The sequence below is a fragment of the Diuraphis noxia genome, unplaced genomic scaffold (assembly GCF_037042655.1).
Source record: "Diuraphis noxia isolate RWA-SAM2 unplaced genomic scaffold, SU_Dnox_SAM2 contig0002, whole genome shotgun sequence".
Lineage (NCBI taxonomy): Eukaryota > Metazoa > Arthropoda > Insecta > Hemiptera > Aphididae > Diuraphis > Diuraphis noxia.
In genome coordinates this window covers 71,583,852-71,608,670 of record NW_028301712.1, presented here as the reverse complement: position 1 = coordinate 71,608,670, position 24,819 = coordinate 71,583,852, and the positions used below count along the sequence as shown (strand labels likewise).

At 28.2% G+C, this 24,819-nt stretch overlaps 2 protein-coding genes across 2 annotated transcripts; one reads left to right on the top strand and one right to left on the bottom strand.

Moving 5' to 3' along the window:
* Positions 1-1,776: 1,776 nt before the first annotated feature.
* LOC149058875 (fer-1-like protein 6) lies at positions 1,777-11,383 on the top strand. Its single transcript, XM_089218977.1, has 21 exons — positions 1,777-1,878; positions 3,957-4,097; positions 4,449-4,598; positions 4,758-4,925; positions 5,010-5,129; positions 5,432-5,584; positions 5,839-6,056; positions 6,125-6,290; positions 6,358-6,529; positions 6,584-6,678; positions 6,735-7,037; positions 7,231-7,356; positions 7,421-7,543; positions 7,835-8,115; positions 9,205-9,375; positions 9,859-10,141; positions 10,203-10,387; positions 10,449-10,681; positions 10,756-10,913; positions 10,994-11,094; positions 11,167-11,383. Exons 1-21 carry the CDS (start codon positions 1,777-1,779, stop codon positions 11,363-11,365), a joined length of 3,648 nt encoding a protein of 1,215 aa, XP_089075103.1. The 3' UTR covers positions 11,366-11,383.
* Positions 11,368-23,866, bottom strand: LOC107161895 (uncharacterized). The gene is made up of 9 exons (XM_015508491.2): positions 23,336-23,866; positions 20,835-20,928; positions 20,004-20,156; positions 16,604-16,739; positions 16,361-16,488; positions 16,051-16,173; positions 15,228-15,392; positions 14,860-15,090; positions 11,368-11,570 (listed from the first exon to the last, which is right to left on the bottom strand). The coding sequence occupies exons 1-9, from the start codon at positions 23,459-23,461 to the stop codon at positions 11,449-11,451; spliced, it is 1,278 nt and encodes a 425-aa protein (XP_015363977.1). The 5' UTR covers positions 23,462-23,866; the 3' UTR covers positions 11,368-11,448.
* Positions 23,867-24,819: the final 953 nt, after the last annotated feature.

The following is a 24,819-nucleotide window of genomic DNA, read 5'->3' as shown; positions in this document are numbered from 1 at the left end:
ACTGAACTTGAACGGAGCAGAATTAAATTGGAACAAAAAATACTCGACGATAAATATGTATCCTCCGTTATGCCCCATTATAATCTTTAAATTAATTTTATCTGGAAAAATCATTGCTAGCAGAATGATATCCATGCATGATTTCATAGGAGAAGGTTGTTTCAAATTTAAACGAATAATTTAAAAATATTTATCAATCTAATATAATTACAGATGGACTTCCGTGTTTTGGTCCAGCTTTCTTGCATTTTACCACATTGGAAACTCAACAGTATTTTGGCAGGATATTATTATCTGTGGAAACTGAATTAGTACCATTTGAAATTGAATGCATTGAAAGATTGCAAATCGATGATATAGATTCAATTCTTAACAAGGTAATAAATGAGTCATTAATGATTCGTAATATGTATATTGGAATATACTGTCTAGTAATTAAGTATGTACAACAAGATATTTGGGTACCTAAATCCTAACCACGTACATTTGTCAGTTTGTCACATCAATTATTTGAATTTTTAGAAATTTTGACCTGCATAAGATGATCAAATTCAATTTTTAAAATTTTAATATAGTATTGTTCATAATTCGTGCTGCTGGGTGTTATTGAGTGTACAGTTTAAAAATTGAAACCAATCATATATCTTACAAATTTATATAAAAATTCGTAAAATTGTTATTTAAGCTCGATTTTTTTTAAAAATATGTTTAGGACTTAATGTACATTCAAATTGTAATATTTGGTGTTATTATGAGTGTTAATCAAGTACATAAAAATCTCATAAAATCAAAAAAGATGACAATATCAATGGATTATGGGGAATATAATTTAGTTACGGAAAGTGAAAAAAAACTAGGTGGGTACCTACTTATTATTTTTATTATTAATGAAAATAAATAACTAAGAACATTTACAATCTTTTAAGTTAAAAACAGTAAGTAAGTTTGGTGTGAGCTTATAAAAACTGGATAACGTGATTTAAGGCGAACAGTGACATGACTTTTGTTTGATTGGATTAGATTATACATATTAGTATATTGTATATAAGTACTATAATACTATTATAGTACTATAATAATACTTTTTTTATGAAGTCGCGAGGCCAATTTTTTTATAAGTGACAAGGAGAGTTATCCGAAAAATAAATAGAAGAGATATATTATATTATTCATAAAGTCGCATATATTATATGCACACATTTACACAAATTATTTAATATGATTATGTCTTGTTTGAAAGTAATTATTGTTTCGTTTCGAATAAATAATATATGTCTGTGTGTATGTATAAATATACAATAGTACCAACTACCAACTAAGAATATAGTTTTCTGAAACAGTTCAAATTATTAATATATTCAACTATTCAAGTTATATGCATATCTAACTATTCATGGTCTTCGTGTGTTGTAAATAATAAAATTTCAGGAATTATAAATGTTTTAGAGCTTTTTACCACGCAGACACCAGAATATGATGTAGTAAGCTTAGAAAATGATTTTTATAAATTATTGATTGAAGAAGATAGAAAACCATGTCTATTTTTGGTAACAAATTTACCAAGTATTGAATATTACGAAATGTTTTCTATGAATTTATTATCTAAGACTATTAGTAATATGGTAAAATTGTTTTTATGATTTCATTAGAATTCAATTTACAATACAATATATAACAAAAATTGTTTCTTCTAAACAGGAAACTTGCATTTTTAAGGTTTGTCATCAACTAAATTATCAACAGTCTATTAAAAGTAAAATGGAAATTATTCGTGGAATGATAAAGAAACTAATTGTATATCTTGAAAGATTTAAACAATCTTACGATAAACATATAAAATTACATAAACATATTCATACGTCTTGTGTCAATAATATGGTATTTTGGTTATAATTAATATAATAATTCTAGTTGAATAATGTTTTAAATGAATATTGATTTTCACCATAACTTGAATATATTAAGGGTAGAATACAGTTTTAGTCCAAAGAATTGTAATACAATTTGGCTTAACCTCACTTATAATTAAATTTATTTTTTTTTTTTAAACTTTAACCAGCAAAGGCTATACAAAAATTAAATTTAAGAATTATTTATCGTACCTATACATTTATTTAATTACGTTTGCTGAGCTCAAACAGGATCTTAATACATTTTTACTTATGAACTGCAGCTACATTCATTATAGTAATATATATTTCTAAAAAGAAATCTAACGACGACTGATCAACTTTTAACATATTACTTAATCGAAAAAAATATATTTATGATAAAATGATAATATTAAATTTTTTTTTTATTTCGTCAATTATGAATTTAATGCCGCAGTTGTGATGTAAAAACACATGAATTGTATAGAACGCGTATTCGTGCCCGAGGAATTGATGTTTAAACGTTTTGAATTCAAATAGCTAGTCAAAAAAATAATCCAAATTCAAAGGATTTTTGATTGAGGCGGAGGGGTAAAGCCGTAGAGGCTAAAAATTTATTTTGAAGTAGAGGCATAAGTAAAGTTACGTAGCTCATTCCCCCACAAGTCTAATATTGTACCAGATGTATGCTGATTCCGTGGGTATATAATATTTCAGATGCAGTGCTCGACTTGGGGGGGACGCAGGGGAACGGAGTACCCTAACTAATTATTCAGAAATTGCAGCGTACCCCTACTTTTATTTTTAAGGGTAACGCATGGGACGCTAAATCATGCCATCATTGCCATCATTCTGAATTTTTAATTTTTATCAAAATTTACGTGTTAAGTGATAACATATATAAATAAATAGTTTTTTTTTTGTTTTGTTTCAATTGTTCTTGAGTTTGTTATATTTGATTTTATAAGTTAAAAATATAATATACAATATAATATTTACATATTTTTTTTTTTTTTAATTTAATTATTCATAAATATTTCCTATATGATTCAAAGAGGTGTATAAGGGGGTGTGGGGGCATAGCCCCCACGGCTTTGTAACGTTTGACAAGTGGTGGGGACGCTCTTTTTTTAAAAGTTAACAGAGTCTCCCTACTTTAATTTTGTCAAGTCGAGCACTGTTCAGATGGTGATTTTAGACTTTCCTGATATTAATCACCATGCAGTGAACTCATTCAATGCTAAACTTCACGGGTCTACTTCAGTACTATTTGATGTGTAGCTGAAGTAAACACTCCCCAGTCTGTAATAACTTCGTTTGTGCATTACATTTGTTTTGTATTGTCGAATAGAATACTAGCTGATACCCGTACATTTCGTTGCCTTTTAAAAATACCCACTCTATATGATTCAAAATTTTTGGTGAATTCATCATTTAAACCAGACTAGTCATGATCAAAACTTCCCGTGACAGAGGTTGAATTCTGAAATATCCTTTCCTATTATAGTGGGTGTCCGCATCATAAAACAAAACTACTGTCCAAATTTCATACTCATAGCTTCAGCGGTTCCAGCTAGGCGATGATGAATCACCCAGGACAGTCATTTTATATACATATATAGAAAATATGAGTACCTACATACAAATTTAAAAAAATTAAAGTTTTTAAATTATAGTAAATAATAACAAACTATTATAATTCCTTCAAGTAGACATAATTTTGATCGGGAAGAGTTTCCTATAATTAATATAGTTAAAAAAAATGAAAGTTTAAAAACCGGTAATGTTTACCTCCACCCTTTTGAAGCACCTTTAATTCAAATGGCAATTTTAATACTTGGCTATATTTTACGTGAAACTTTCACAGAACAATGAAGACATTTTGATTTTCTGAGAGTGCTGCAACGCCCTCGATCCCTGCATGCAGCTATAAGTTACGCCACTGTGGTGAACACTCAATATATTTTATAGATTTCAATTTAAAATCAAAAACCTTTCGATAACTAAAATGTGACTAAATCATTAAGTATTTCTCTGAATTATGATTATAAGACTATTCATTAGATGATTGTACTATGCTTACAGGAGTTATTTAAACAATATTGTTCAAAAGAAATTAAAACAGTTATGAACCTGCTTACATATTATACTGAAGCAGATGTATTAATTTTAGTGAACAAAATTAAAGATACGTTTGATCAATTAATTATTTGCCATAAGAACAAAGTAAATATTTTAAGTTTATTGTTTTATCTTATACATATTATATATTTATAACTTATTTTTTTATATGATAAATTTCTGTGTTATGTGTATTTATAATTTATCGATGGACAATTTGTTAAGTAAATAAGAAAAAATAAATAAATGTTTCCAAATTTATAAAAATTATTAAATTTAAAACACTGGTTATCTTTTTATATATTTTGTAATATGTATATGTATCCCGCATACAGATTTTTATTTGATCATATAAGCTACAACTATAGAGTGATAATCAAGTAGCAATTATTCTTTTATTTTATTTTTATTTTATTATTATTATTATAAGTATTTATAACTTGATTTTATTTTCAGTCGTATAATGGCCCACCCAATATTTTCTTAAATTTACGTAACGGAAAACAAATTATATCGAGATGTCAAATTCAAACAAGACACTTTTTGTATTCTAAAATTTCAGAAAGTAAAGGAAAATTTTGTAAACGAATTCGGCCTTGGTTTTTGGTTAGTAATTTATTTGAGTGAATTTAGTTAATATAAAACATTTATTATCAAAAATGTATTGTTGAATTAAATCAATTTCGACCATAAGAAAAAATAAATATTATAAATGAAATCTTCATTTTTTCATTTTTTTAACGCACAATTATTTCAAACTGACAGTCAACTGAAAAAAAAGAAAATGTATTCGATGGAATTGTGGAGACTGTATTTTGGATAGGACCATACGAGGATTTTAATGTGGGAATAAAAGAAATTCCCGGACTTCTATATAATAATTGTAATGATCAGCTTTGCTCGCAGTATCATTTCAAATTATATGATAAAACAGTAATTTTTAATTATTTATTAATGAATAGGTAATATAATATACATGTAAATTATGTATTCATATTTTCACCAAAACTAATTTAGTTCTTACAAATCAGAGCACATTTAAGTCAAATTGCTTTAACCGAAAAATGTTATAAAAGATACAGTCAATTAAATTTAATGGCACGAGTAATTTTTAACGGACATTCAATGACAACCAAAGTATGAATATTCTGTTGGGTCTTACTAGTTACTATTATGTAATAATTAGTATAGTTATTAACTATTGAATACAGTGTCGTAGTCAGTGAGGGGGGAGGCAAGAACTTTCCCCGAAATTTTTTCATGAACAATCGTATATGATAAAGTATAAGAAGTAATATTGTGATAAGTATTCTAGTCCTACAAAAACTTACTAAGCAAAAACAATTTTATGGTTACGACACTGATTGAAAATGTTTAATTATTGTAAAAATAACGCTACTCTTATAATTAACTAAAATTATTTCAATATGATGTGTTAGGCGATTGACTTAAACGTATCGACGTCATGGAATGCATCGATGTTTTTTAAACCAATTGTGTTCACGAGGTATGGAGATACAAACAAAAGTACACCGATGTGTGTAATAATTCAATTATGCCACATGGGAACAAAAAATAATGAACTAATAGAAGTAAATATAAGCATATATAAGTCATGATAAAAATTAATCGATTAAATCACCTGTGTGAAGTTAGCCCCCCCCCCACATTTCATCACAAAACATTCAAAATATTTATAACCTTATTTTATTAATTTGTAATTAATCGTAACCAAATTTTTAAAATTTATAATTAGTTATTGTTCAAAAATTAAAACTAGTTAGTAATAAGGGGCTAACTTCACACAAAATCAGTTCGACTCAGGCAATAATATTGTCTTTTATAGGATGTCATTGCTTTTACTGTTATCAATGTGAAAGAGATTTACAATGCTTCACGTAAGACGTTAGATTGGTATGACATCGTGGATAGTTCAGAAAAAATTGGTAAAATGTATATGGCTGTCGAAATCACACAAATCGTGTCTAATGAATTAACAGAAACCTTTAACGATTTGACCGTTTCCTTATTGAAGCATGTGCAACCTAAGCTTCGTGTTTATCAGTTAGTTTTTTTTGTTATACAAAAAATAGATAAAAATAAAATGTACTTGGCAACATATTTTATTACAGATTAGTTGTACTGTTTTGGGGTTTGCGTCAATTAAATATACATTTGCACGAGCCATTTGTCCGGTTGATATGCTCGAATTCAAGTATTGATTCTGATATAATAAAAGATGTTAACTCTTTTTCAAATTTCCCAAACACGGTTGATAAACAATTTTTAACCAATTTAGTGAGTGTAAAATGAATAAATATTATTTTAACAATTTGAATATCTAACAAAATATCTTATTTTAAAGGAATTACCTGAAGATTTAAATCTCTTACCTCCCATAAATTTTCAACTTTTTACTAAGTCTATCATAAAAAATGCTCACGTTCCACTCGGAATATGTGTTTCTCAGACTTTAGATGAACTTATGGTACCTGCTATATCAAAAACTCAACAAAAAGAACGACCAGATTATTCAAGTAAAATAACTTCATAATTTTTGTGATTATTATTTTTTAATCAAATTAAAATAGTTTTAGAAATAGAAGAAGACGACGACGAAGAGGAAAAAAAAACAAAAATTAAGAAAAAAATCAAAAAAAAAACCAAAATCAAAAAAAAAATTAAAGTAATAAATGCTTTCGATAATTAAAAAATATTACTTGAAAGTAAAATGTTTTACAGGTTAATTCAAAATTTAATTGCAATTTCTTAAAACAAAAATTTGATAGCAATTTTCCAACTTGCTTAAAAAACATTATTTTGTGGATAATTGAACACATAACAATTTTTTTTACGATTTTATACAACACGATATGTTATATACTGCCATGTGTAAATGAAATAACTTTTTGGATTTCAAAAAATTTTAATAATTTAATTAGCTATTTTGGAAATAAATATTATCCATTGATTAACGATGAACTCGAAGAAGACGAAAAAGAGTTCAGCTGGTGGACAAAATACTACATGTTTAAACATCAAAAGGTTTTAATTCTAATAATCTATATAATAAAGGATTAGCCATCGTGTTTTATCGTTTTCCTATACCTATGTTATCAGTACGAGAAAATGAAAAAAACACGTTTGGCCTATATTATATAAGTTGATTATTGTTTTTGAGCTTATCACATATAAATAACATATTTTTCAAAAATATATATTTATCGATTGATTACAGAAAACATTTCAAGAGAATAAACGTGTAAGTCTGATGTTAAATTTTCCAAACAAATTCCTCCCGAGAAAATTAAATAAAACCAATAATCCTGAATATTTTTCAAAAACTAAATCTACAACAATACATGTATATAGATTAAAATCAATGACTAATAATTATGAATTAAATAAGATTTTTTTATTTCAATTAGTTATACGACCATGAACTAGAAAGCGTTCCGGAATTTAACGGATTTGAAGATAATTTGAAAAAATTCAAAATCTACGGATTTGATAAAAAGGATAAAAAGGCAACAGTTATTGCTGTATTAAAAGTAATTATTTATTATAGACATATTACGAGTTATGGCTTATAAATGTTCCATCTTAAAAACCAGTGACAGCTATAGCACCTATATTTGTCTTAAAAGTAAAATACAATTATATAGTTATACTGTTACTATAACGCTACACAATTAATTGATCCCATTCATGACGAATTATTTTACGCCCGTATTAGTAATTTGTTTCTCATTTTTCCTCACACATATATTTTGCTTACTGCCGTAGCATTTATGTACACTTTCATTTTTGTTTAAATTTTCTATATGTGCGTATTCACATAGGGAAACGTGCATTTGTACCCAATACCAGTTGGTAGTGACGAACAAGGCACACCTCAAGAACAATTATTTCCTAAAACTACGTCTCAAATATGGCCCGAACTGAAATCGAATGCGACGTGCAAAGTCGTTGTACGTATTTATATATTGAGAGCATACAACTTACATCCTGGCGATATTAGTGGACTATCAGATCCATATGTGGAAATCGTCTTAGGGAAATCCATTCGCATATCGGATAGCAAAAATTACGTTCCTAAAACGTTAAATCCTGTGTTTGGCAGGTAAATATAAGTTAGACAGAAAATAAAATAACGTGTTCAGAATATATCATAGTTCAATAGTTGTACTATGCAGTTTGAATATAATATATAAATGCGGTAGGTATATTATCTCGTTTAGGATTTCTTTGTTCACTTTTTGGTCAATTTTGGTGATAGCAAAATGATGATAGTCAAATAACTGTATATAAATAATTAATTCGATTTTTATAATATTACAGGGGTGGACAACTTATGGCTCACGTCAAAGTCGTATACGGCTCGCGTATAATTAAAAAAAAAAACATTTACTTATTAAACGATAAAATTATAGTTTATGTATGGATATTTCAGCACTTGATACCATTGTACTTATCCATGTGGCTCGTGGAGGTATTCATGTTGGCCAACCCTGTATAATATTATTTTTAAATTCGCCAAAAAATATTTATGAAATTAAAAATGTATAGTCATTCAAAACATTAAAAACTCAAGCGATTGAAATTAAAAAAATATAAAATTGTTTTCAAAAATATTGTTCTCCAATAACTTACATGAATAAAAAAAACTACACAAAGTTAAGATCACTTTGTGGCCCACGCGGCCACGCATACATAGACCTGTATACCGTATACTTATTTGTTATGTAAAAAAACCATTAAGAATTTGTTGAATGTATACGCAATGAAGTAGTATATTAATATATATTAATCTACATTAGAGTGATCCTTTAGAATACACGTGTTAATTTATCAATCATAGATGAAATATAATAAAATAATATAAAGAATAATAATTTCTCATCGATAGTATATATAGATATTAAATAATGTATAATACGAGAGAATAATTTGAATATTGCACAGATTAGTATGATAATGATTCACATGTGGTTACTGGTTGGGCTATTCAGATTCAAGAATGAAAATATATTATAGATAGTAGGTCCATTTTATTTCATAAAAACAAGGATACTGCGGGCTCCAGTGCTCCACTGAAACTCGTGTATGAGGGCCCCCAATTATATTTTATTTATTTTTATTTGTAAAAACACATTGCAAATAATTTATTTCCATAACAATATATGTAAAATGTGTTTTAAATTTCGAAAAGGTGTTTCGAAAAAGTAATTTCATTCCCAGAATGTTCGATGATGAAAGTTAGAATTATGGATTACGATAGAGTTGGGAAAAACGAATTGATCGGTGAAACGACAATTGATATTGAATCAAGATATTATAGCAAACATAGAGCTTACTGTGGACTACCAAAGCAATATAACAAGTAATCATTTAATTCCGATTTCCGAAATGTTTCCTAAGACTAATATTAATATACCATGCGATTAATAAAAAATGAAGTCCAAAACAAATTCACTTTAGTATACCGAACTAAAGTCTCGAAGTTTATTGAAAGGAACCTGTTTTAAGCGTTTAAATGTATAACATATAGCTAAATAATCTGTACAATAACAACAGCATAATCGATGTCAATCTGTCATAGTACCAATATATAATTTTGATTATTGGATGGTGCAGAATAATTATTATTTTACTAGGTCACTTATTGTTATTACAATAAGCACTATATGGTTGAGATAGCTGTAGGCGAGTGCCCGATTCCAATGCTAGTGATGATCCCTACAATTTCGATCTGTTCTTTTTTTAATTATATATCTATTATAAACGGTAAAATTTTAAATGTGTTGTATTTATATTTATGATTTTTTAATATAAATATTTTAAAAACTTTATCGATTATGTTAAGGGATGGATACAATCGTTGGAGAGATAGTGAAAAACCTTCAAAAATTTTACATAAACTGTGTTCGTTATACTCATTGAAACATCCAATATACACGTCGAACAGTGTTACAATTGGTCTCAAAATATTTCAAGTTCACGATGAAAACACTGAATCCGATAGACAATCGTTGGCATTGTATGTATTAAACCATTGGCAAGAGATGCCAGTTGTTGGTTATCATTTAGTGCCCGAATATGTAGAAACTAGGACATTATACAATCCAGATATGCCTAACTTACATCAAGTATGATAAATAATAATACCTACAACAGTTTTCAAAAAAAAAAAAATTAAATTTATTTAAGGGCACATTAGAAATGTGGGTTGACATGTTTTCTAAAGATAGCAATATTCCTGAAATGGTAGACATTAAGCCACCAATTGTTGAACTCTACGAACTTCGTGTAATTATTTGGTCTGTCACTGATGTAAAACTCGTGGATAACAACTTTCTTACAAAAGAAAAACACAGTGATATTTATATCAAAGGGTTCACACAGCTAAATTTATCCGGTTAAACTTTTATAAAGTATTATACTTATTTGTCTTAGGTGGTTACCAGGTGTAGACAAAAGGTCTACAGACGTTCATTATCGATCACTAAACGGCGAAGGGTTGTTCAACTGGCGATTAAAATTCTTGTTCCCTTATAATAAAACAGAAAATATTATTGTCTACAAAAAAAAAGTTTTTTTCGGTTTGGACTACGAAGAACAACAGTTTTCTCCTAAGTTAAATCTTGAAATTTGGGATAACGACCAGTTATCACCAGATTTGTACATAGGTAAATTCGACATTCCGTGATAAAAGTTGTAAGTTGTTTGCATGGACTCAAGTCTCATGTCCAATACAATTTAGGTTCTTTAACTTTGGACTTACGCAATATGCCTTGTGGAGCGAATTCGTCGTGGATGAGTAACCTATCCAAAATGCCCCGAATAAACTTATTCAAAGTAAAAAAAACAAGTGGTTGGTGGCCATTCATTTCCACGGAAAATAATAAAAATACTATTGTAGTAAGCAATCTTCTAATTATTCATAAGCTTTTTCTAATTAGAGAATTATAGAAAAAAATCTGTTAATTATGCACGATAAGGGAAAATTAAATGCCGAAATTCAAATAATGACTAAGCAAGAAGCGGATAAATCACCAGCTGGATTTGGTAGAGATGGGCCCCAACCTTTGACCGTTCCGAGGTAATTATTTTTTTGCTTCATAATAATCAATAAATGAATGCGGAATAATAATCTATTATTTAACATCGACAGGAGACCTTCAACTCATTACTTAAAAACAATTATGGATCCATTTAAATTTGTATTCCGAAGTTTATTCTCAGCAAACAAAAAAAAGTTTTTATTTGTCTTATTACTTGTTTTTGTGATATTGTTTTTTCTGATAATGATTTATGCGATTCCAGGAAACTTAATAAGAATACTATTTGACAAATTATTCAAAAAAATATAACATTTATTTTTTATTTTTTTTTATTTATTTATAGTTAAAATAATGTGGTAAATTAAATCTGAAATTAAATAAAACTTAAATCTTTAAGCATAATTAGCGTTGCATGGTTGTTGAATATAGTTTAAACAAAAACCGCGATTACCCATGTCATTCGGCATTTCCACAGCATTTGTGTGAAAAGATAATCGAAAAGGTCGGACACTACCTGTGGACAAAACGTTATCAAATATTCAGAATGGTTATTAAATTAATAATTTTTAGTCACAGATTCTTTTTTTGTTCAATCTGTTTCAAAAAAGAACAATAAAAATAACTGAGGTAATAGATAGTAATAAAAATGAAAACAGATTTTTTAAATTTTTAAATATTCTTAAAGACAATATTTATAATTTCTTGATAATTTTTTGAACGACCTATACTTAAGGGACACACTAAGAAGATACAAACTTCTGTTTTTAAAATGAGACCATTCTCCCTTTTCTACTGTAAATTATTTAGTGGATAATAAATCTATTATAATATGTGCATATATCTTATATAATATCTGTTATTGATTAGATGTAATTTTTACGTCTTGTCTCTCTGTACATTAACTATTTAGGAATGTAAACTAGCTTATTCTGCCAAACTACAATGTATGTTGTCGTGTTGTCTGTACACACTCATAAATCTATGCTGTATCTGTTTAATATCTAAAATAGCTGCTTAGAATTCATAAATAATAATAGTAATGTTATGAAAATGTTAATGTGTCAAAATCAAAATTCTAACGTGTATTTTTATTTTTTTGTGATATTTAACTTTGTATACTATGAATCAGGTTCATGATATTGGGTTCGGAAGATGTGGGAACTATCATCGTGACTTTAAAATTGTAGTAATTAACATTAATAAACTATAATATATTAATATGCTATATATGAACTAGTTGTAATATCTTCTTGTTGCATAATTTTAAAGTTATCAAAGTATTCTTACTAGTAGCTAATAAAAATAAATATTAATAAATATTAATCTATCAGCTATAATTTATAAAAATGTTCAAAGTAAAATAAATACTAGATTCAATAATAAATTTATTTTATATTATGTAAAACTATTTTTAAGAACTATTATTCGTATTAGTATACACATTTTATTAGCTACCAAGGTGATCTTTAGAATTTAGAATTAGATAGATACATTAATATTTTCAATAAAAATTATCCATAAAATAATTTGCACTAAAAAATGGTGGTCCTTGTTTGAAAAACAGATATTCTTTTCGCAACAAAACTTTCCATAAAAAAGTAGTACACCAAATATTTGGAAATACAGTATTAGTTTATTTAAAAATCCAAAACTCAAAATTTTAATAACTAATGTCTTCATGGGTATGGTCGAATTGCACTTGGGCTTAAAAAAGCTAATGATCAAACTGCACTCGGGTAAAAAGCAGATAGTGGTTAAACTGCACTTGAACTCAAAAAAAAAGTATTTCATTAAAATTATCATGCATTTGGAAGAGTTAAACATTTGTAAACACTCATTTTCTTTTCCACTTACGGGCCTAGGACTGACAATGATTTTAATTATTGACGTGGTTAAAATTGATTGTTTTTTACATCGCATTATGTTAATTATATTTTTATACATTATAATTATTATATTCTACATTAAATTATATTATATAAGCTGAACCCCGGGCACTTCGTAGTCCGTTAAAATCCTACTTCTTATGTGGTTCATAATGTGTGTCAAACTCATTTTATGTGATGGTGATAGCAGTGTATTTTTATACATAATCATAGATAGCGGTTAAAATATATTACAATCTTACAGCGATATTCAATTTCGATTTTTGAATATCATTATGTAATTTTCTTCGTTTTATCAGTATAATTTTGACAATTTAAGTATTCAATTGAATGATAATTAGGCATATCACTTTCTAACTTAGCCTATCTTCTCCCCATATGTCTAATACAGTTCTGTACCAAATTTTGTCGCAATCGGTCCAGCTGTTTAAGAATGTATATAGAACAAACAGATATATATATATATATATAGCTATCTATCTATATAGCTATATCACTATATCTATGATCTCTGTTTATTATTTATTTAAATGCTTTATAATATATGCATAATTTATACTTATTTCCAATAATCACGCTTGGATAAATACTGCTATTATAATTATATCAAATTTCGTTACAATTGGTACACCAATTGCAATTGGAATGCATAAATGATAAACAGACAGAAATCCATTTTTATTTATTTTATTTTCATATGAATTCCCCATTAAACATACTAACGCTTGTAATCTATTAATTAGATTAATTAAATTAATTACCTAATTAAATAGAGCACTTTTAGTTATTCATTACTTGAATTAGGCAACGGTGTAGATCAAATTATTACAACCCTAATGTGATATAATTTAAAACAGTTTTAAAACAAATTTGTCTTAACTATGAACATTTAATTCCAATTGGTAAAATAAAAAATAAAAATTTAAATGGTTGCCATTGATTACAAAAAATATTATTATTATAATTTAGCTAATTTTTTGCTAGACAGATGGTACCACTGTAATTTCATCACCACCTCGTCATATTCCTCTAACCCGGTAACTTTCTCAAATTTTTCATCCATAAGATAAGATCCTTCTCCTGACAATTACGAACCCAACAAAAAAATAATGAACCAATAGCCAAAGCGGCCCAGCCGTTCTTAATTGATGAATTATTATACATTTTTGGCTCCATTTATATATATATATAAATAAATATATAGATAATATTATATTATACATTTGTTATTATTTTTTTTAAATCATCAAATAAAAAATAAAAAATAAATTATTGTCATTATTATAATTATTTTTTATACATATTGTTATAAAATATAAGTATTAATATTATATTTTAATTGATAACTATTTATGATCCAATTAGGTTAGATTCTTTTGTAAATTTTTGTCGACAATAATTATTCGAGTTATCTAAACGGCATTCACAAACTAATATTATATAATGCTATTAAATGGTGTAGCGTTCCAAAACATTATAATATTCGTAATATTTTTAACGGGTTTTCATTATACACGTTCGACTTGTAACTAGTTTCCTCTTTTTTTGAACAAGAGCAGCAGTTCAACCACTACCTGATTTTTACCCGAGTGCAATTCGATCATTTCTTTGTAGGTAATAAGAAGTACAATTCGACTATCCTGGTCTTCATTAAAGCAAAAAAAAATGGGAGTGAGCATGCTTACATCATTACTCTGTAGTCTGTATAGGTAAGCCGGTACGTTTAATATATTTATATAACAGGTCAACGATTTGTTAAGAAGAAAAACCTATAGTATATGTATACCTGCAACTCAATACATATAATAAATAGTTACCTACGTATGTGATAAATTATTATATGTCAATATAAGTTGTTGTGAATAAAAATATCATCAATATTATGCTGTATTAACATTTTAAACAATATATTCTTACTCATAACGGTCGTTGGAATCGTAGTGTAATCCGTGTTTAAAGTGCCACCGCATAGTCTGTCCACGCAAGTATTCATGCCGGACGCCACGGGCCCTTGCTTACTCGAAACACACGGTATAATTAAGTAATCAGAATTACACGGGCTTGATCCAACACTACCCACATTCGCTTGTACCGGATTTTGACCCAACGTATTTCCCGTCAACGTGAACGCGTGGCTTCTGTTGTTCACTATAACATTAGGTACATATATATTTTATTCACAAAATACGTTTTTAAATGATTAGTTATTTCTCGTTGTTTGTTTCTCAACCAGTGGACATATTAATATCGTATGCTATTATACAATCGAAATTCAGTCCACTCACTTTGATCGTCGCAAGCTGAATACTGTACGGAACAGAAATTTCGCTCCGTCCTCAAGCATATCGTATAATCCTGGTTCGACAAATGAAGGCCGGATGAGGATTCGTAATTAAACGACTTCAGCGTACCCGATACTCCGGTGTAATATTGCAAGCAACCGGTGTCGGCTACAGTTGAACACACAAGACATAAAACATTATTGTAAATACTTAAACAAATCGGCACCTATATGAATAACAGATAAGATATACACCAAGGTAATAGCCAATAGGTAACTACTCGTAGTAAGTACCTACACCGACAAGCCGATACAGGGGAAACCTGTGATTTTAATGCATAGTTAAAAAAGCCATATAATACTCAATAATAGAGTGAATAATGAAACCCGAAATAAAAAATTATCAAATACCTATTTGTAAATTAAAATCCTAATATTATTATAAATAATATAGTAGCTAGGTAAATTAATTTATGAAAGTTAGTCAATTTAGTTCTTGAGGTTCACAACCTCACAAGAACTTAATTTAAAAATACTTAATTATTTAAATTATCCTATAATAGACTTTGAACATATCTGCTATTGTTGTTGGCTAAAATTAAAATAGGTATTTATTAGTAATCGCGTGTACTTGTGTAATATTAAAAATTGTTTTTATGTAATATATTATAATATACCTGCCTACTTAAAAACATACTTAATTTTTATATTTTTTTGTTAATACAATTTTTTCATTTAGAATTAAAGTTTAATATAATTTCATATTTCTTTATTAAGTTCTAAAAGAAAATTTCTACCGTGGTGTAAACATTGTGTGTGTAACTAACCTTTTGTGATAGAGTCGCAAGGTATCTGGCTAACTTTTATCTTCCAGTTTCTTTTTAAAAATATGCCACTTGTAACCATTGTCAGTATAATTGGACTTGTTCCCGTGCCAGCATCCACGTACACTATATAGTTAATCAAAACATTAATCAATCTCCAATGGTTATTCGTGAGTGTTTTCATAAAATGCGTCATTTTTTAAGTACTGGTCAATATTGTACTTAGTCGCGAGAAAAAATTAATTAAAAAAATTCAGGATAAACAAAAATGTTTCTGCTATGATTAAAAATGCGTTGTGCTATATATACGTACTGTGGCTACCGGTGTTCAGTCCGCAGATAACAGGTACGGGATTCGACCCAGAAACGATGAACTGATCATTGTCACATTGGTGGTTGACTGGCTCGGGTCCCGTAATGGAAAAACGTTCAAAATCTAATCTAAAAAATGTATTTGTCACGATGATCAATTCATTGGTCCTATATATTATACTATATCATGTGCATTATGGTATAACGCATAATTTTTTATATTTTTATCGTTTTCTATACACACCTGAACTGACAAATATACGGTGATAATTTGTGTATAGTCACTTGACACGTCCCGGTGTTATTTAAGCCGTCTGGATATCCTGCGTTCACAAAATATGTGCCGTTTTCCCGGATGGTCTGGCCACATGTAGACAACGCTAGATGTGTATAATAATATCATACGTATAGTACAAGGATCGTAAGGTAACTTAATCAAACCTTTTTTTATAATAATCTAAAAATATAATGACAAACGTAAATGTCGGATAATTTTGGGTGTAGGTATAGGTAGGTACAAGGTGTGTAACAAATAGAACTGACTTTTGGACAAACTTTTTTTCACATTAATATTTTTTATTTATTTATTTATTTATTTTTTGTTCATTAAGTGAACCTAGCACTACATGTATAATGCATTTTTTATGTTTTATTTTTTAGTGCTGAAAATAAAAAAAATTAATTTAATAAAAAAATTTTTTGGATAAACTCATAATAGCCTATTTGTGAATCTGATTATAAAAACAATTTTGATGGTAAAAAGATTTATCTAAGTAAGGTAGTTTATTTTTTAGACTTTTTAGAATTCAATATTTTTTTGGTTAAATTAATTTGGAGTGCAATAACTTTTAAAAAAAATATAATTTTTGAGAATTTGCTGACATGAGTATATTTCTTAAATTATTTATTTATCATATAATATTTAAAAAAGTTGTCATACGATGAATTGGCATAATTTTTTTTTCTTTTTGATCAGGCCTTCTGTTACACTTGTGATTTTTTTTATCATGAACCACTCATTATTTCAAAAAGTATCAATGTTTTTGAAAATATTTTTTTACAAAGTTTCATGTTGTTAAAAAAAACATCGTTTTTATTAAAAAATTATATTTTTAAATATTTTTATCCTTATAATTTTTTAAGTTTTTTACTTTTTTGAATGACAACCTAGAGTTTTAATTTCATATTCCAAAGCAGAATATTTTTCTCAGTATTTTGATACGTAAAAATCGAATTTTGGACGAGTAGTTTATGAGTTATAACTGTTATAAGTATTTTAAGTTTGGACAAGCGGAGTAGTGGGCAAACATTTTGCGGGGTAACCCCGTACCACTCCACTCCGCCAATCTAAACTTTTATAGGCGGCACTTGGTAGAAACTTGTGTGCGTGCAAACGTTTATGGTAATAACATTCACAAATCCATAAGGAAGTTGCCCCCCCAGTACCCCCTAATATATATTGCTACAACAAATGTAGTTAGAAAAAAATGTCTTTATTAATAACTATTAATTGGGTCTCTGTATTTTAAATATGTACATGAATTTGTAAAAATATTATTAAAAAACAACTTTTTATTTTGACATAAACAATATGATCTATTTGACTATTTTGAACCATATCGCTATTTAGTGACGAATTAGCTTCCTGCATTATTCAATTATTATCATATTATTATTATTATTATTTTAACATTTAATCACGGACTAAGATTTTAGTCCGTACAATTAATTGAGTAATCAATCATAAATTTAAATTATTAAAATGATCCATGGTTATTTTTTATTATCAAAATTACATTATATCAGTAAAATTGTTAACAATAAAATAATTAAAATATTTTTTACTGTTGTGATTGTCTGTGTGTGGGTGCAAAATGATATTTTTGCCACCCCAGAAAAATTGTCGTGGGTGCAACTGCACCCTCATGCCCTCCCTAGATGCCGCCTATGTAAACTTTAAATACTTATAACTCATAAACTACTCGTCCAAAATTCGATTTTTACGTATCAAAATACTTAGAAAAATATTCTGCTTTGGAATATGAAATTAAAACTCTAGGTTGTCATTCAAAAAAGTAAAAAACTTAAAAAATTATAAGGATAAAAATATTTAAAAATATAATTTTTTAACAAAAACGTTGTTTTTTTAACAACATGAAACTTTGTAAAAAAATATTTTCAAAAACATTGATACTTTTTGAAATAATGAGAGGTTCATGATATAAGAATCACCCTGTATATGTATTGTGTGGTGGAGGTAGATACACTGTTAAAATACCCCGGGAATTTTCATTGCTAATTTTATCGTGTCTATATTATCTTGTGACTGGGGTCATTCTATAAATTTGTGACCGAGAGCGTTACCATTGCGGTTATCGGGTTGAAACCAAAAAAGTGTAATATTGTATTGTATTTTTCTGGCCAAATTCGCGTTATAGTTGCGATGACAACCAAACAAAAACAAATATGATACTAATACCACATAATATATGAAATATATATTTATATATTATATATTTCATATATTCTGTGCTAATACTATTAAAAGTTATTTTAAATGAATAATCTTAGTGAACGATGGTTAATAATAATAGAATTACGTTACAATACCAACCTGATTATACTTTTTAGATTCTAAGCATAACGATAGTAATTCATAACTCATAATTTTATTAGTAACACATTACTTTCATTTCGACTAAAATTAGTAACCACAAGACATAATATATACATGCACCGATGTATAATTGCATGGAGTGTGAATACTCTTTATCTTTTATTAATGGGTTGTACAATAATACCTTACTATTCAGGAAAAAATTAGTAACTTTGTCCATTTGCTTTAACTTATAGACTTACAGTACCTGATTAACTATACTATTAAAGTATTAACAATCTTACTAATCAAAATCTTATCATTAAAATTATAGCTATACATAAAAAAAAACCAAGACCCACACCCAGCTTCTCAAAAAAGATGATTCACCCATGCTCTCCCGCCTGCCTCATTGTGTGTAATATAGGTAATTAAATAGAGTAAATTAGTTAAAAGATATTAATCCTTCAATTTCTGCAACAGGCGAGTTCAAGCAGTAAATATCATAATATCCTTGGCATTTTCAATTTTGTAGTGTATAGGAAATGTGTGTCAAACACTTTTCTATTCGACAGTACCTCAATGGTGATTGAGTATAATATTATTGATATTGGTATATTATATTATATATTAGTCTAAAGCCGGATTCACGGCTACGTCGTGTGTCGTGCCACAGTGCTAGGGCGTGGTAACCATGGTTGCAGTTAGGTCCCCCACACCATATTTTTGGCCCTGGTACAGAACTAAATCCGGGCCACGGATATTTTTCTAATATTGAAGTAATTTTGAAGTAATTATTTACGTGAACACCGTGACTCTCGAAAGTACCATGGGTCCTCCCCCCCCCCTCCTTGTGAGGACCCTGACTGCAGGTAACCGCATTTGCTTAAAAGTTTAGCCGAAGCCAATCCTCGGTATACTCGATCGCAACTAGGTTATTACAATATTACACGATATGATGGGTATACCTAAAATATGACATTCAATCACACTGCGATTCGATGGACACGACGTAACTGTGAATCCACCTCAAAACATTTGATCTTACACAGACAGCAAACGCCATATGAATTAGCGCACGACCCAATAGGCACTCCTCGGTTTTGATAGCATTCGGTTGATGTCATGCAAATACCGCTGTCGCCGGATGACGAGTAACATGGTTCGTTGTCAAATTTGACGATTGTGAACAGCGAGAGCACTATAATAAAAATACGGTCAAAGAAACAACAATATCACAATTATTTCACTTGGTTCCAAGCGAAACTGGTTTGATTGTTCTATATAAGCAGGGCTGTATTGAAGAGGGGCGTACTTATAGCGATATTAACAAAGAAATCAAAAAACAAATTCATCCGTTCTAAAAAATACATTCTTTAATTATAATCCGATGGGTACCAAACGGTGAACGAAGACAATGAGTATATTATTTTATTATATTATATTAAAGTTGTTTTATTCTGTTTAAATTAAAAATGTTTTGCTTAAAATTATGCAGTGGTCACCGCCGTGATCTGCCACGGCCACATCACCGCCACATCATAAGCTCGAGAACTACGTACAAATCGTACCATACTACGGAATCATAAATATAGCTGATGAAGTATTGTTTAGATCGCCAGATCAAAATATATTTTACGGTGGATAAAATAGATATTCATTGGTGGTTTTTTTTTTCATAACATGTTGTTTGAGAAGTAATAAGTAGTATGGAACAAAAGCATATGTTTTTAACTAATTTTCTGGGACATCAGAGGTATATTTATGGAAAATATAATGTACCTATACACTCAAAACATTATTTACCAATACTTCCCCGCAAAATAATATTATAATCTATACAGATAGTATAGGTGTATACTTATGAGTTATGACTTACGTCGATTTTGTCTTTTTAAACTTGACTGTCTTTTTGTTGCTGCTCTTGAGGAACGGTTACCTTTAAAGATTTCAACCGCCCTATCATTAATCGTCTAAAATAGAATACAGAATATTATTTAATTTATTCAGAAATAAAATAATAAGATTTAAATTTAAAAAATAGGCCAACGTGAAGTTAATACTTAATCTCTTAGAATACAATTTAATCATCGAACACCGAATACCGCTGCAGTGGCATAAATTGGACTCAATTTCTGGTGGTGCAGAGAAATATTTTAATTTGAAACCTCCCAATACGTGAACTTTGGAAATTCCCAGCGGAAAATTGTTTTCCCATATCCCAGTTGTAATTAATTGTTAGTATAAAAAAGACTCGTGTATGAAAGTTATAACTTTATAGGTAGACACTTGTTTAATAAACAAATATGAACTTTTGAAAATAGAAGCAGTAGGTATACAAGTTATTATGATTTTCTGTTGGTGCAGAAATAATACAAACTCCTACCACAATATTTGAAATGTGGTGGTGTGCAAGTGCTACATTTTCATCACCCAATGGCCAATTTACGCCACCCGGATACCAAATACCTAATAACAAACAGTGTCATAAAAATAATGTTGTGGACGGCACTAGGACAACATTAATCTTTAAGACATAGACGCAATTAAGTGTGGGCTAGGGGGGCTTAGCCCCCAAATATTTTTATTTCAGTTATTGTCAATATTGCCAAATTTCATAAACAAAATATACACGAGTTAAAATTCTAACCCTCCCCTTCCCAAAAACAAAAAATTTACCCAAGTTGCACCTATGCTCTATACAAAATTAAAACAAATTTTGCCAAAATATTATGCTCTAGACTAAATTTTAATTATCAAAATATACTTATACCTACATAAATGGATACTTAACCTCATTCGTTTAAAATGATTCATTGAAAAAATTCGTCAAAATAAATGTTAGTATTGAAACTACTATACTGAGCCAAAAAAAAAAAGTTTCACACAGGTCTCTGTGTTTAGAGTAATGTTAGCTAGGTGTCATTAAAAAACAGTCAGACTATAGTGCAACTAATTTTGGACGTATATATTAATTAATATTATATATAATATTATAGTGTATTGCGAATACGCAATAGGTAGTAGGTAGGTACCAATAGTAATGTAGTATAACATATAAAAACTACCGTTATCTATTTAAAAACTTTTGAGCAATAAATTTCATTTTTATGATATACGAAGTGATCCACATTTAACGTGAGACACGTATTATTTTGAAAAATACTAAGGTTTTTGAAAATATTTCTTTTACGTAGAGATTTATAAATCGTTATAAACCAAAAAGTTTGGAAAAAAATTATATTTTAGATTTAATGCGTAGCTATTAATGTATGGTATTTACAATGAAACAGGGGTGTGCTCAGAGCGTGGTTTTAAGGGTTTAAACTACCCCTAATTGACTCTTATTTTTTATAAAATAAAAAAACATATATTATATTCTAAAAATTTAAAACAACCCCTAAAAAAATAGGTCTGTAGTAATAGATATTAGGTGATAATTGGAAACAAGTCAAAATCCATATTTGTTATGTAGGCCAGTGAAGCAAATGTGCTAAGGCAGCTAAATTGTAAACTAGATATAACGCAAAAGAAATAAGAGACGGGGGAGTCGTGGTACGCGATTACTACGATATACGTTGAATTGATTTGATCTGCTTGCGTGTATGTCGTTAAAAGTGTGTTTTTTTTAAGTATTTAATAAAGGATTTTTAACTCATTGGATTGTTATATTTGGTGTCGCCATGTACATTTGAGTCTGATTTGAAACCGATTAACTTATGGTCTATTAGTCAGATAATTAGAGGTAGAAATACAACTGAGAAGTGCGTATACGACTGCTCATTAACTACTCGTCTAAAATTCAATTTTCATGCATCAAAGTATTATAAAAAAAAATATTCTGCTTTAGAATAAGGAATTCAAAATGCATTTTGTCAAAAACTAATTAAAAAAAAAAAAATTAAATAATAATAACAACAATAATTGAAATAAAACTATACTTATTAAAATATTTTTTTTGAAAAAAATTGTTTTTAATATTAATATTTTCAAAAATATAAGTAGATATTTTCCAAAATAATGAGTTTTTTACATTAAATGGATCACTTTGTATGTAAAGCATACAAATTTGTTAGATCAACATTCAACATATTATGATAATGATAACGGTGATTTTTATTTCTTTATACCTACTATACTACATATTCTACGTAGGTATTGATTATTAACGTTTTTTGAAATTCCTAATGATTGTCTTGAGTCCAATGGATCATCCGGTAAAAACTTTATTTTCGTTTGACGCTTGAATAAAGCACAACATGAAATTGAAAAGTAAACCTATTTTATATTTTTACCTAAAGGCTAAGGTAGCAAGTAGGAATATAATTATCATTACGAATTCGGAATTGGTAGGTAATATTTATATTTATATTTACTTACAGTATTTGAATTTGGAGTATCAAATGACAGATTCGAAGACGACACGAGAATTGGTATTGCTAAACTTGTTAAAACGAATAATTTTAGTTTTGAACTCATCACGAATTCAAAAAACGATACTGACATTTGTTACGAAAATTGTAAGTACAGAAATTTTTTGAATATAGTTATCTGCCAAGACACATTTTACCGTTGTTTTACAATATGTGTATGCAATGTTTATAACTGAGCTCGTTATTTTTATACGAAAAACGAATTCTATAACGCCATTGTTTCGCTACACACAATAATAATTATCATTTTCACTTAAAGTATACTTACCTGCTAAAACAACAATGAATGCTGAACAACTCGTTATGCACACATTAACATTATAAGTCACTTCAGTCTTCAATTACGTTCCAATGATTTCTTCTTTTATCTTTGTGACAATTTTCCGGTTAAAGATTTAACGGATGTTATCATTGTTATACAACTATATAGATATTAAATTCGTAAAATATCACTTTAATGTAGTTAATTACATAAATTATATAATGTACCTACATATATATTCACTTAATTAAAACTAATTAAAAATGTTACAAGTTACTAAAAATACAATATTATATATGTACCAAATTGAACATAGAAAAAAAAAACTCCTTACTAAATAATCGTTAAGAAATCGCTACAACCATCAACCACTTATATTGTGTTGTCTCCGTTTTACAAACGTACAACATGACAAAAATTGTTTTGCGCGAATTGTTTTTCCCTAACCACTCCAAGCGGTAGTCTATAAGCTAAGCAACCAAATGTTCACACTATATATTATAAAGAAGAGAATATTTACTATGCTACATCGTTTTTATTTTTTCGACATCACAAATACAAAAGTGTCCTTATTTTGGGGACGGAGATACATTTCCATAATTTTTTACCGTATTTTTATTTTAATCTTTTTTCCGGATACCACAGCTAATTCATTAAACTGAACAAAATAATTAAATTGTTATGATGTCCGACGTCATTTAACGGCTACCAATATGGTGCAGCACCATTGAAAATGAATATTTTTAAAGGTTTTTAGACAAATAATTTTTAATTTAAAAAAAAAATCGAATGTTTCATTTAGTATCATGTAAATTGAAAAATATTAAACTCTATACTTTTCTTAATTTATCAATTATAATTGGAAAAGTTTCACTATGAAAGCACAAGAAAATTTAATCACATAGGTACTGTCTTGTTATTTTAATAACGAAAACTCTAAATACAGATTCTTTTCATTTTTAACGCTATTGTAATATTATAATCATATCGAGCATTGATTAAAAAAAAAATTTTCTGAGCGGAAATTTTAATAAAAATGTCTAAGCATGTCTTATTAAAAGTCGATAGGTACCCACTTAATTTCTACAGGATAGTAAAAAGCTATATGATAGTAGGTACAACTTTAGTATAGGTACTACAAATTAATAATTTCCAAACTTAAGAGGCGA

Bases quoted from the DNA above. Each gene is read 5' to 3' on its own strand.
- LOC149058875 (XM_089218977.1), top strand. From the start codon at position 1,777: ATGATAAAGAAACTAATTGTATATCTTGAAAGATTTAAACAATCTTAC. The intron at 1,879-3,956 runs GTATTTTGGTTA...CTATGCTTACAG, and splicing joins CGTCTTGTGTCAATAATATG to GAGTTATTTAAACAATATTG. The intron at 5,130-5,431 runs GTATGAATATTC...ATGATGTGTTAG, and splicing joins GACATTCAATGACAACCAAA to GCGATTGACTTAAACGTATC.
- LOC107161895 (XM_015508491.2), bottom strand. From the start codon at position 23,461: ATGTCAGTATCGTTTTTTGAATTCGTGATGAGTTCAAAACTAAAATTA. The intron at 15,393-16,050 runs GTTAGTTACACA...GTTCAACTGTAG, and splicing joins TTGCGACTCTATCACAAAAG to CCGACACCGGTTGCTTGCAA. The intron at 11,571-14,859 runs GTAAGAATATAT...TTTTGTCCACAG, and splicing joins GATTCCAACGACCGTTATGA to GTAGTGTCCGACCTTTTCGA.